The sequence below is a fragment of the Egretta garzetta genome, unplaced genomic scaffold (assembly GCF_000687185.1).
Source record: "Egretta garzetta isolate BGI_Z169 unplaced genomic scaffold, ASM68718v1 scaffold204, whole genome shotgun sequence".
In the NCBI taxonomy this organism is placed as follows: domain Eukaryota; kingdom Metazoa; phylum Chordata; class Aves; order Pelecaniformes; family Ardeidae; genus Egretta; species Egretta garzetta.
The window spans coordinates 3962715-3975024 of NW_009259424.1; the positions used below are offsets into that span (position 1 = coordinate 3962715).

The 12310-nt window shown below is 38.8% G+C and overlaps 1 protein-coding gene across 1 annotated transcript in view; it reads left to right on the forward strand.

The window, feature by feature from the left end:
* Positions 1–5858, forward strand: part of CCDC6 (coiled-coil domain containing 6) — a 29557-nt gene extending 23699 nt beyond the window's left edge. Inside the window, exons 8-9 of the mRNA XM_035892553.1 lie at positions 2353–2477; positions 4852–5858. Of these exons, the coding sequence (XP_035748446.1) occupies positions 2353–2477; positions 4852–5043 (317 nt within the window). The 3' untranslated portion in view covers positions 5044–5858. The remainder of the gene's footprint in view (positions 1–2352; positions 2478–4851) is intronic.
* The last annotated feature ends 6452 nt before the right edge of the window (positions 5859–12310 follow it).

Genomic DNA, 12310 nt, shown 5'->3' on the forward strand with positions numbered 1-12310 from the left:
GTTAAAAATAGCACAGATGAAGCGATCGTTTCCAACAATGTTCACAATTTTGGTAATGTTGGTACAGTAAATGTTCCAGCCTAGCCCTTCTGCAGCTGCATTACTTTCCTTCACATCTGATAAATTAATATCCACAATTGGGAAGTTTCAGACTTCAAAAAAATGGAAGTAGCAGTTTGTTAGAGAACTAATGAGATCAATAGGGAGTTTTGTCCAGCTGTCTAGTATATATGAATGCAGTAATAGATCAAAACAAATGGGTTTTGAGAGTACTTTAAAGTAGTGCACAGTCAAAAGTATCAGCACAGGATAATACGACAGCTATATTTTGCATCAAGTAATTGTATGACTTGGCATGTTTCGTTTGAGAAATGATGTGCCTGAATTTGTAGAAACATAATTTGAAACCAGTTAGAAACACTACAATTTCATATGGATAGCTGGTCAGATTCTGAATCCCAGAGCCTTTTGTGCTTGCATGGCTTGAGATGCTGCTTTTAAGGACTCTTTCAAGCTGAGGTATTGCTGAGATTTCTAGCACAGTGTGTGGACCTTTGTAGATTGTGAAAGTATTTCTACTCCTAGGCAGCTGGGGATTAGTTACTGTAATTACCAATTAGTTTTCAGTGTAGACAAACTGTTCTATGCTTTGCTTCTGCAGTTAGGCTAGATAGAGATTTTGGGCTGCAGAGATGAGCTGCCTTGGATGTATGTGCACTACTTTGTTACCACTTCTTTGACTGCCATGTAGACTTGCGTTTGTAAAACTTTTGGAGCTGGTTTATCCCAAAGCAGTCCAAAATTGTAATGTTGCGAAGGTGACTTAAAGCCTATTTTTTGCCTTTTACTATTCTGGGCTCCTGTCAGGACAGTCTCCAACTTAAGCATGTTGTCACCTCCCTGGACATCGACTTGTTTCCGTCCTTGTGCTTACAGAAGTGCTTAGTTATAAAACACATGCTGTTCAGGCAATTAGATTGTATAGTCAAAAAGCAGATTAATTTTGTTAGTCTGCATTGTTTTAACTACTCTAAAGTGACAGTGATTCCATTGGAGTCACTCGTAATTTGCACCAGACATACACTGCGGATGTAGCAGAATCAAACTTGCATGTTTTTCTTATATGACTTTATTAGTGATTTGAGGCTGGTCCTCCCATCCCCAAGATCTTGTCTCATCAATTGCAGGCACAAACACAGATACATGCAGTTAAGGACAAATCCGGGTGTTGGTGCACACTGTAGCTGCAGTGGCACTGTTTTGCTTTGATTTAGTATTGAAGAAGTGTGAAAACTGTTAAATCAAATGTGGTGTTACAAATGTTTAACAGATCTTTAGAAATGTTTTTGGTCATAATTCTCCAAAGCAGTTGCTAGCGTCTAATACTAAACACGTGAGAAAAGTTTTGTCTCCTACCTTACTGATATTTTTGTCAGAAGGCAATAATAAGCTAAAGGGTTTGAAAAATGTGCTGTTATGGGAAATACTCAAAATGTTCAGAACACTTCAAGGTCTGAACTTTAAGCACTTAGCAGTTGCTGTTTATGTTTGCTTTGGTCAGCTATACAGGTACTTTGCATTTTTATAGATTAGTTCTTAGAGAAAGGAAATATTTAGATGGGAGAATTAGATACTTGCACTTTTTAATATTAGGATTTTTATAAATTAGTTCTTAGAGAAAGGAAATATTTAGGGAGAATTAGATACTTGCACTTTTTAATATTAGGCTTTCTTTAATGTGGATAAAACAAGTTGTAGTTTTAAATGTTAGTTGCTGGCCTAGTCCTGCTAGCAACTAATCCCAGAATGTTTTAACTTCACAGCCCCAAAGATCTTTGGCTCCCAGCCTATAAACGCCGAGGCAAAATAGGAGGAAGCCTGGGTACAGATCTGGTATGCCTTGGAGTAGCCACCTACATCCAGTTTCTTTGTGGAAACTTGTGGTGGCCCAATGCTAGATGGCTTCTCCAGGCACAACCTCTCTGCTTCTTCAGACTGTATTTTGTTCAGGGAGCCATCTCCTCTGGGGAGAAATGGAAGGCTGGATGGAAATACTTGTGGACTAAACCTAGGCTGCCAGGGGAACCTTACACGATTTATGTTAAGTAAAAAGTTATCTTTAACATTGTGTAATGTATGTTTTGAAATATACGGTAGTTTATTGCAAGAAAAGAAATTAATTTTACATCATGCTTTTCAGTACAATGGCTATTTTTTAGGTGTCTAATCTGGCAGCAGGTACCATTTATTAACCTATCATTGATTCACAACTAAAAAGATTTTTAAAACTTTACACTTTAGTTTGTAATATAAACAAGAATGTTGATGTTACCTTGTTTTAACAATTTTTAGGTCTGTCATATGCAAGTCACACAGTTGGTTTCACACCACCAACTTCATTGACTAGAGCTGGAATGTCTTACTACAATTCCCCAGGCCTTCATGTGCAACATATGGGACCATCCCATGGTATTACAGTAAGTATTTAAAATAGTAAATACTTGTTGCCAACATCAGTTTGGTCTTTTAAAGTTATGATTGCTTGTCCTTAAGCTTTTTTACAAAACATTTTTGTAAATGTTTGTTTTTGTCTCCTAACTCCAAGATATCTATTGCTGCTTTCTTCAACCCTGATTTTCCTCTTCACCCCTCAGAAACTGATTCTTTTTGGAGAACCTTATTTTCTGCAAAAGAATAGGATGTATTATCATCTTAAGGACAGTAATAGGTATCATCTTATTGGATCAGCAGGCAGGGTGTGAGAAGTGATGTTCTAAGCTACTAAGCCTATCCCAGGAAGTAAAAACATTGCTTTCATTTTTCTCCTAGTCTCCACCATCTGACGGATGAGTCATCTGAGGTTGCTCCAAGCTCAGGTTTTCTTCAGGATGACACACAATGCTACCACCATGTCACTGTAACAGGCAGTTAACTCTTATTTTCTGTTCTCATTGGCAAAGAAGAGAGTTAATATAAACATTTATTAGGACAATTTCTTATATCTTTCAACTGGATTTATTTCCTTTTTATCTCTGATGTTTGATGCATTTCAACTTAATAGTGTTTCTTCTAAATTTTGTGGAGTTTAATGAGCAAACAGAGCCTAAATATTATCCATTTGGCAAAATAGCTTATAGTTGTATCAATGCCATTTTGATTTTTCTCAACAGGTATGGTAGTATATGAATATCCTACAAGGTTTTTGCATATACTTGTCATTCTCAGATGTGAAAACATGTTTCAATAGAATTTTTAGTAGAATGCTAAAATATGCCTGCTTCTAAAATCGTTTAGGTAAGCATGCAAAGGTAATTGTTAATTTCATTGAGCGATGAGTGGTGAGAGCGGTACAACAGTGGGTAGAACAGGAGGGAAGCTGGAGCTCAGCGGGAGGGTAGAATCCTGGTCCGGGTTCAGCCCTCTGCTGTGTGTCACATGAGTTAGTCACAGGAAGATCTTCACGCTTCTGGAAAACCTGGAACCTAATTTTATAAGTTTTTTTTCAAGGAACTTGTTCTGGTCGGTCTCTGTGAAATACTGCTCTTTCTGAAACTGTAAATTAATTCATGTCACATTGGGTCACTATGAAAAAGACCATCTTCAGCACAAAATACTAATTGCTTTGAGAAAGGTGTTGATAAGTAGCTCTTGGCTTTGTCTAGATAGTGAAACCAGGTCCCTTCATATTATTAGATGTATGCAAATGCAATAAATGATTTTAAGTGTTTCAGAGACATCAGTCAGTTGTCAAGAATCCCTTGGCTTTTCGCATAGAGTGTTAATCTGTTGTACATAGTTGTGGAGAAAAATAGATACAATATACATTATTTGACTAAACTGCAGTTTGATTCTTGACTCTTCATTTTTGATCTCGATTACAGAATAAATTTACTTTACCTGTAGTACATTTGGTGTAGCACTGTAATCATGCTTCTCCCCAGAGTTGATCACCTTTGTTTGATTATTAATTGTGGGTGGGTGGTTTGTCACGTCTTGAGGTTCTTGATTAATGCTGACTGGACCGGTAAGTAGTGAGCGTTTTGGTTTCAAGAGTGCAGAAGTTAGTGTTGTGCAGTGTAATTTATATTTTTACATCCCCCTCCCTGCCCCCCCGCCCCAGCCCTAGACCCCTGCACTGGTTTGTAAAGATAAAGTGGGTTTTAAATCTTTGTGTTTAAACGTGCAGGTTGTTGAAAATCTGTGGCTTCTGTCGAGGGGAGCTCTCTAACAAATGCTTCACTCCTGCAGCTCAAAGGGTTGTAATCTTTCTTTGTTCTCCAGAGAACAACTTGTATTATGCTTTGGTCTTGCTCCAGTGTGCAGGCTAAAGAGTCTTTCAGAAAGCTAGAGATTCTGGGCAGGCTCTCTGGCATCGAAACATTCCCACCCACACTCAGGTACTATGTAGTTGGACTTCATATGCCAGCAGTGTAAAGTTAAAGGTTCATCAGCACTTAGCTGGTTGGGCAAGCACAACGGGGAAGTGCTGTCTCTACAGCACCTCTCACTTCTTTTTAGGTTGCTGGTCATCTATAAGTAAACGTATCTTCAGGACATGTGTCTTGTGTTCATTTCCTGCAAGCTGACAGGAAGGAATGCGTGTTTGTTTGATCTCAAAAGTACTTCCCCTTTCCTTTGCTAATCCATTTCAGAGTAAGGTTTATTTTATGTAAAAGTTGTATTGTGATTCTTGAAATGTTTTGAAATGGATCCTTCACACATAACTGTTCAGATTTTTTTTATGGTTTGGTTTTTTTTCTTCCTTTGCCAAGCTGAGTACATTGATTACAGGATTTGTACCTAAAGTTGCTCAGGAGTGTGTTAAACATAATTTCAATATTTGTTCTGCAGAGGCCTTCACCACGAAGAAGTAACAGCCCCGACAAATTTAAACGTCCCACTCCTCCTCCTTCTCCAAACACGCAGACCCCAGTGCAGCCACCTCCGCCACCACCTCCACCACCTGTGCAACCTACGGTCCAATCCGCAGCATCGCAGTCAGCCACTTTTCAACATTCAGTGCATCCCTCCTCTCAGCCTTAGTGCATGTGCTCAGCAGTCTGTATGTCAGAAGTGGACTCATAACATGGAGCAGTTTACTAAAAAGCCAAAGGCTTACTTGGCATATTTGGATTTGACTTATTTGCACTGAGGTTATATAGGCTTCACTGTTAATTGTGTTGTAAACGTTTGTATAAAATGCAGCCAGTGTTGTGGGTCTACAACACTAACTTAACAAAGTTTTCCATCAGTGTTTACTTGAACTACATGTATGTCCATTCTCTGGCTGGAACATTTGCTACTCTGTTTGGTAATACGGCATTATGTCGTTTTGCTTGGCTCCAAAGCTTCATTTTCCTGGCTTTTAGGTTTATAAAATTAAAGGGATACCTTTTTATATTTTTTCATGACAATTTGCAGAAAATTAAAGGCATGATATGATAAATTCTGAAATATTACAGTGTTTACCAAGCTTATGGAAAATCAGCACTACGTTTCAGTCATTTGAAATAACAGCTTCTAGTGCAAAAGTGAGTCAGACACCCTAATCAGTGCCCAAGACACATACTCTATTGTATTACGTAGTAAATAAGCTTAATTCAGCACACAGGACACATCCATACTTCCTCTGTTTAAAAGCACCTCAAATGTATGGTACAGTCTGAATTTTACAGTGAGGGAACTGGCTTGTTGGAGTCTGTGGAATGTACAATTCGTGGACCTTAAGATTTGATGATTTCACTTGACATTTACGTTAACCTGTAAGCTGCCCATACTGTGTGATCTGTCACGATTAACTTCGGTAAGTGTGGTCCTGCCCACAGGTTACTGATAGCTGATTAAAGTGTGCTCTTTGATTTTTTTGCTGCAGAAGGCAATGTGATTGTAGAGAACAGCTGATGATAATTTTTTTTCTTGTTAAAGTATATTAATTGTGATTCCCCTGATGCAAAGTTTGAACAGGTATTCTAAATGTTCAAAAGTCTGTTAGAAAATTAAGAGGTAAGATGAGCATCTAGGAATATATTGGCGTAACAGCCAAAATGTTGTTATTGCTTGGTAGAAACAGAGTACAAGAAAGTAGCACAACATGGCACTAACGAATGCTTATTTAGCAGCCTAAGCCGGTACAATGTATAAAGAAATGTATTCTGAATACATTCTTTCCATTCATTTAGCACAAATAAATTGGTTTCACTTTGCAGTGGAACAAAGTGTCACTTCTTGATATTGACATCTTACTCAGTTACATTTTTTTCCTGAGGTTCCTGTTGAGTACTGAGGTTTATATATTATTGATGTTTTTAAGTGGTTTACCTCATATATATGGATGTGTGGGCCATGGAAAATGACAAAAGAATGTTTATTTTATGAGAATATGTATCTGGCTATAATCAGAGCAGAACATAATTTATCTTTTGTTTACAAAAGTTTGTTTGGCATGCCTAATGCTTTATTAAGGACATTTTTAAGAAGGAAGTACAGCATTCTGGTAGAATACTAACACTTGTACATACATTTTCATGTTTGCCGCTCACCTCTTCAGTAAGAATTGCAAACTGAAAACCTTTATAAAATTAGTGCTCTAAATAAAAATAGTAAGTTAAAATAATGTTGTAAAAGGTTCTGCTTAAGGCCAAACTAGAATTTCTTCACCGTAGCTATGTAGTTTCAGCTCTGAGAGAATTTAGAGAGATGCACATGTAGTCTATTACAGTTTTTAAACCAACATGGGATCAAGTGCATTATCAAATTACATTAGTTGTGGTAGTGACTTGCCAATCAAGTGTTTCTCAAGATTGTGGCAGACCTAAAATTTGACCAGTGCTTCCATCTGAAAATAATTGGCTGTAGCAGATGCTCACCTCTCCAGAGAGGAAACTCAGCTGTGAGCATTGTAATTAATCAGAGTTCCTGAATCAGTGGTGGGATTGCATGTGAGAAAATTACAGGCAGTCAGAGGTGGGACTAAGGTTTAGTCTGACGCTTGTCCTTTTGTAAACATAAGACGAAGAAAAAAATATATTCTTTTATAAGTAGGATTCCAGCTCAAGTTTACCACTTTTTGAAATGGTGCCGCCCTCTCTGAAGTGCTTTGATATTCTTGGACATACGGCTCTATGGAGTGCGAGCTCATAGTGGTGGTAGTGTAAATGCAGGGGGGAGGGGATAAAGCCTTTGGCAGTGTTGCTTTAAGATCTTTAAAGTGGAAAATTGCCTAGAATAATTTACTTTTGAGGCATATTCCAGAATTGAATTTGTGTAACCCAAGTTCAGCTGCTGTTATAAAGTGTCTTAGTGAACTCTCCTTAGTATTCCAGTGGGACTGTTACCAGAGGAAAGTAAAGAACTGACAAATGTGTACTAAATCTTGAAAGTGTAACAAGGCACTCGATGGCCTTACCGAACTAAGAACGTTGAACAAACATTTGCTTGCAATCAGAAGTGTTAAACTCTATTTGTAGACTTTTTGAATAAGATGAGAAATTGTGCACAACCATCTCCTAATAAATGTAAATGGATTTTCAGTTTTCCTTGTGAATTATAGTCATGAATTATGGTTCTGCAGGTGTGATTTTATCAGGTCTCCTATAGACTGGAGAAACTCACTTGATAGTGAGGTCCAGCTTACTGTGAGGGCTTAAGTGCTTGGCTTCTTTCTCTCAGAAGCACCTGGGTGGGTTTCTGTTGTCCTTTTCATTACTAATGCCTGTCATTTTGCACACTGCATCATCTCTAGTTGTATAAGGCCACAGAAGCAAATTTTAGCTGTGATGAGCATTTTGCGAGTGTACCCCTTTACAGCTAAAGGTTTTAAAAAGAACTAAACATGTCTTTTAGCTGTTTCAGCGGTGCTTTCCTCTCTGACAATCAAGCAGCTTTCTTTTTACTTTTTCTCTCAAGGGATCTGGCTTGGACACTGGAATGCAGCTGATACTCTGTAGAGCATTAAGAGTTTATTTTATCCACGATTTGTTCCAGAGAAGTTCTTTGGAAGAAGAGGTGGGACTATTCGGAGCTAGTCTTCCAGCTAACAGCCAGATAAGAGTGTTTTAGTTACATGTACTCCATATTCCCAAGGGCAGAAAGGACTATCAGAGTTTTCAAGAAAGTGTCAGTGCTTTTCTGTTGGCAATCGCTGAACAGAACAGGATTCCTTTCCTGTTAAAATATTCATGTTTGGGAATCCGTCTGCCTGGGTGGAATCCCTGTGCATTTCAGCTGAATGACATGCAATCTTGGAAGCAGTAAAAATGAGGGCTTCCTGGGATCTGTGCGAGTTGCACTGCTGACAGGAGACAATACAGACTCCATGTGTTGTGTTAAATAAATGGAAACTGATCACAGAGACAAATAAGGGAGCCTTGAATACTTTGTCAATCGAAGAATGCAGTCTCTCATCCTCAGTATTGATTATTGCTTACTAAGAGGATGCATCTAGGGACCTTGCTTAAATCGTGTAGTGCTTTTTCTAATCCTATTGCTTAGTTTTACAAGCAGTATGAGTTCTAATACTGTTCAACTCTTTTTGATGTTTCCTTTTTGTTTCAGTCATGGCAGTCTATTTCTTTTTGATCCTTGGGAGTCTACAGAGCATGGATTATGCAGAGCATATTTCTCCAGTTCAAGCCATCTCATAAGAAACCAGAAGGTTTATGAGTGTAAGCTATAAAATTGTAATACATGCATATGTTACATCAGCCTCCTTGAGGGGAAAGATCTGTCCTCTTGAAGCGAGAGAAAACAGAGCCCCTAATTACCAAATGGACTGTATGCATACAGACAATCTGGTTTCCTCGGTTCCCTGAGGAGCTGAATTCCTCTTCCAGCCCTTTTCAGATTCGTATTAGAGTTCTTAATCTTTTAATTTTTTTAAAATCCCACATCTCACTGTAATAAGTACTCAGGATATCCTTCATGTTCCTTTTGGGTAATAACCACTAGTCCCAGTACAAATAAAGGTTAAGAGTCATTGCCACTTGGTGGACCAGAGGAAGTCACTGAATATGCCAGACCGTGGCCTTTACGATGCAGTCATAGTTCAAGTGGGAGTGTGTGCTCATGTCATGATTTTTTTTTTTTTTTTTTTTTTTTTAGCAGCTGTTGCTGTTTTTGCATTAGTAGTGTGCCCTGAAGAGGAGATGAAACTATGGACTTTGGCACTGCATTAACAGGCAGCTGCTACCTTAGGGAGAATAGTACTTGTTCCTATTTAACTAGTTAGGCTCCAAAGAAAAGTACTACCTCATCTTTAGGTTGGGATAATGTGGCCGCAGGGTCAGGAGAAATGTCATAGCTGTGCTAGGTCTTGTTCTTCATGTATTACCTGGATAGGAGTCTTTCCTCGCTGGAACTGGGCTCCGGAGGTTATGAAGCTTTTGTAGAGGAGGAGTGGGGAGTTTGAACAGATGGTCGAGTTTGAGAAAACTCTGTGTCCCTGTAGTGAATTGCTGCTCAGAGTACTCTTTGGCTAGGCCTGGGAATTGCCCGTACTAAAACGACAATTTTTTTTCTGTGTGGTTTCCTTTCGAAAAGTGCTGTGTTGCGGTTCTTTAAGTTCCTGGCATTGGTATCTAATAAAAAAAAAAACAAACAAAAACAAAAAACCAAAAAAAAAGCAATTCTCCTTTCCCCAGAAATATTGGAAGTAGTCTTCTATGTGCAAAGGTGGGTTTTCTCATGATATAAATTAATACTGTATCTATAAATGAAGGTGTGCTATTCTAGTGGTAAAACCTAAGCTGTCCAAGGCACTTTAGTTTGTGATTGCTGACTTTTGTTTTGGCAGGTGTTTCAGATGAAATCTAAGCCTCCTGTGGAGGAAGAAAAAAAATCACCTGACAGCAGTAGACTGTTGCTTTCCTGCAGAAATACAGCAATTTCCTCCAATGCAAGTAAAAATGGAACAAGCATCCTTGAGCTTTTCTGAAGCTTATATTTCATTTCAGTACCTTGGTGATTGCTCTTGTGTATTTAGAGATTCTACAAAGCCTCATTATATGTTGGCTGGGTGTCTAGTTGGTTATTCCTATTTTTTCCTGATCCTAGTGAAGGAAGCCTGTTCAAATTCGGGTCAAATTTATAAATCCACTGGTTAACAACGATGGTCAAAGTGCAGATTCGTTGAGCATGAATCCAAGTGATGACTTCAAAAGCATTACACTGTGTTGGTGTGAATTGGAGCTTATCATTGAAAGAACCTCAGATACAAAGAAGTTTTTTTTTTAGCAGGTTATATTTTATTCCTGTATTAGCTGTATTATTGCTTTGTTGTATATCTCAAGGTGTTTACATATATTTGTAATTGTTACAATGTGTCTGTAATCAAGCTCATCTGTGCCTTCATGCAGACTTCCAATAAACACTTGATTTTTTTTTTTTGTATTTACTTGTATGGAAGACTGGGGTGGATGTATATTTCCTTTTGTCAGCCTGTCATCACTGGGAAAAAGGAAGAAAATGAGAACTAGGAATCAGAGAAAGATATGTGCTTGTCTTTATTTTTGCTGTCTTTGATTCTAGTTGGGCCATTTCTGGTATTTTCACTTAAATGGCTGCATGGGAAATCTGGGGATTATCCTGTTTGCATAGGAGATGCTCCTTGCTTCAGATTAGATGAATATTCAACGTATAATCATGCATGCTTGCCTATTATCAGTTTTGCTTCGATCATGGAAGAAGTAGCTATATTTTCTGAGCTATTATTGTGGGAAAATTCCAGAGTATCTTTCTCCCCTAAATTAAGCATGTGTGTTTAACCTTTTACAGCTGCCTTCCAGTGAGAGTTTGGGCTTTTTTGCCACAGCAAGAACTGGAGTATCTTTTGGGCTTAGTAGCCTGCTTACCTTGAGGGTACTTTCTGATGATGGGGGGTGGGGTGGGGGGTAGGAGAAGAACAGAGTTTCATCTTTTTTCCATTTTTTTCTCAGTTCACAGGGACAGATGTGTTATTTGTCCAAAGTTCTAGGAAAACTCATCTTGGGTGTTTTGAGTCAAAACCAGCATACAGCTGTACACCTACTTTTCTAATCTGATACTAAGGATGAGAGGAAGAGAAGGGAAAAAATGTTTCCTTGCCTGTGTTAAGGGGTGTGCTATATATTTTGTAGTTCAGGAAAGACTGCTTTTTACTCTTTCTTTGTAGTAGTAAAGGTTATGATAGCTGGTGGTGTACTTCAGCTTTTCTTGATTTTTTTTTTTTTTTTATTTATTTTGTAATCAGACCTGATGACAGTTAAGTAGTTCTACTATTGATGGACTCAGTCATCTTCCAATGGAGATTTGTCTTAGGAATCCGCTGTGATTTCTACTGGCTTGTCGTCTTTTTTAATTAAAACTTTAGTCAATTGTTATATTTAATGATACTAAAGCATTAACCAATTTGAATTTATGGATTTTTTTTTATTTTTTTTTTTAAATTGTAGTGAGTGCTTTCTTGATACTGGGATGTCATCTTAACTCTCTTTGGATAGAAACAGAGAGGAGAAAGGCAGGCATAGGGTACTATAACTGCGGTGTTATAGTTGAATTGTAAACTCTGTATTTACAGTTGAATTGTAAACTTTAGATGCCTAAAGACGATGGTATGTGTTTGTGAAAATTCTGTGCGTACTTTGTTGTGTCACCCCTCGTGAAATCTCTGGTTTTGTCACCTTTTTGTTGGATGCGTTCGTTCATCGACTTAGAGCTCACCAGTGTGGCGTTCTCAGTAGCTTTTGTAAGGGGTCCTTGCTGTATCTGGCTGTGTTGCCAAGTTTCTGGGCTTAGGTCTTAAAGTCTGGGTAGCACTTACCCACGCTTATCCTGTGTTCAGTGTCTGACTCTCACTAAACTCATTGGTCTGCGTGTCTCGTCGTTCGGCTGCCACTCAGGCATATCTCTGCGGCCGCGCGCCCTGCTCTCCTCAGCGCAGGCCTCTGCATGCAATATAAAGCGTGCTATTCCATTTCACCTGGTGACAGGGTGACCACTGAAATCCCTGTGTTGCGATGGCTGCAAGTTCTTGGGCACCAGGCCATGGAAGTGCTTCAGTGAATGCTAATCTAGCTGATCCACGTTACTCTCTGTTCCGAGAACACGTGTAGGATTTTTTAAAATGCCTTTCTTCTGCTCTCTCCACTGCTGCCAATGCTGAGCAATCGGTAGTTCTGCCTGTCTCCCTGTGAGTGCCACGCCTGCCGCTGGTGCAGCCGGTGGGTCTGTGAACTGGATGAATGAGCTGTCTGAACGCTGTCTGTCTCCACGCATGCCGTTTGCTTTCTCTCTGACATTTGTCTGAACAGAAATGAGTCGCTTGAATACTTTCAGA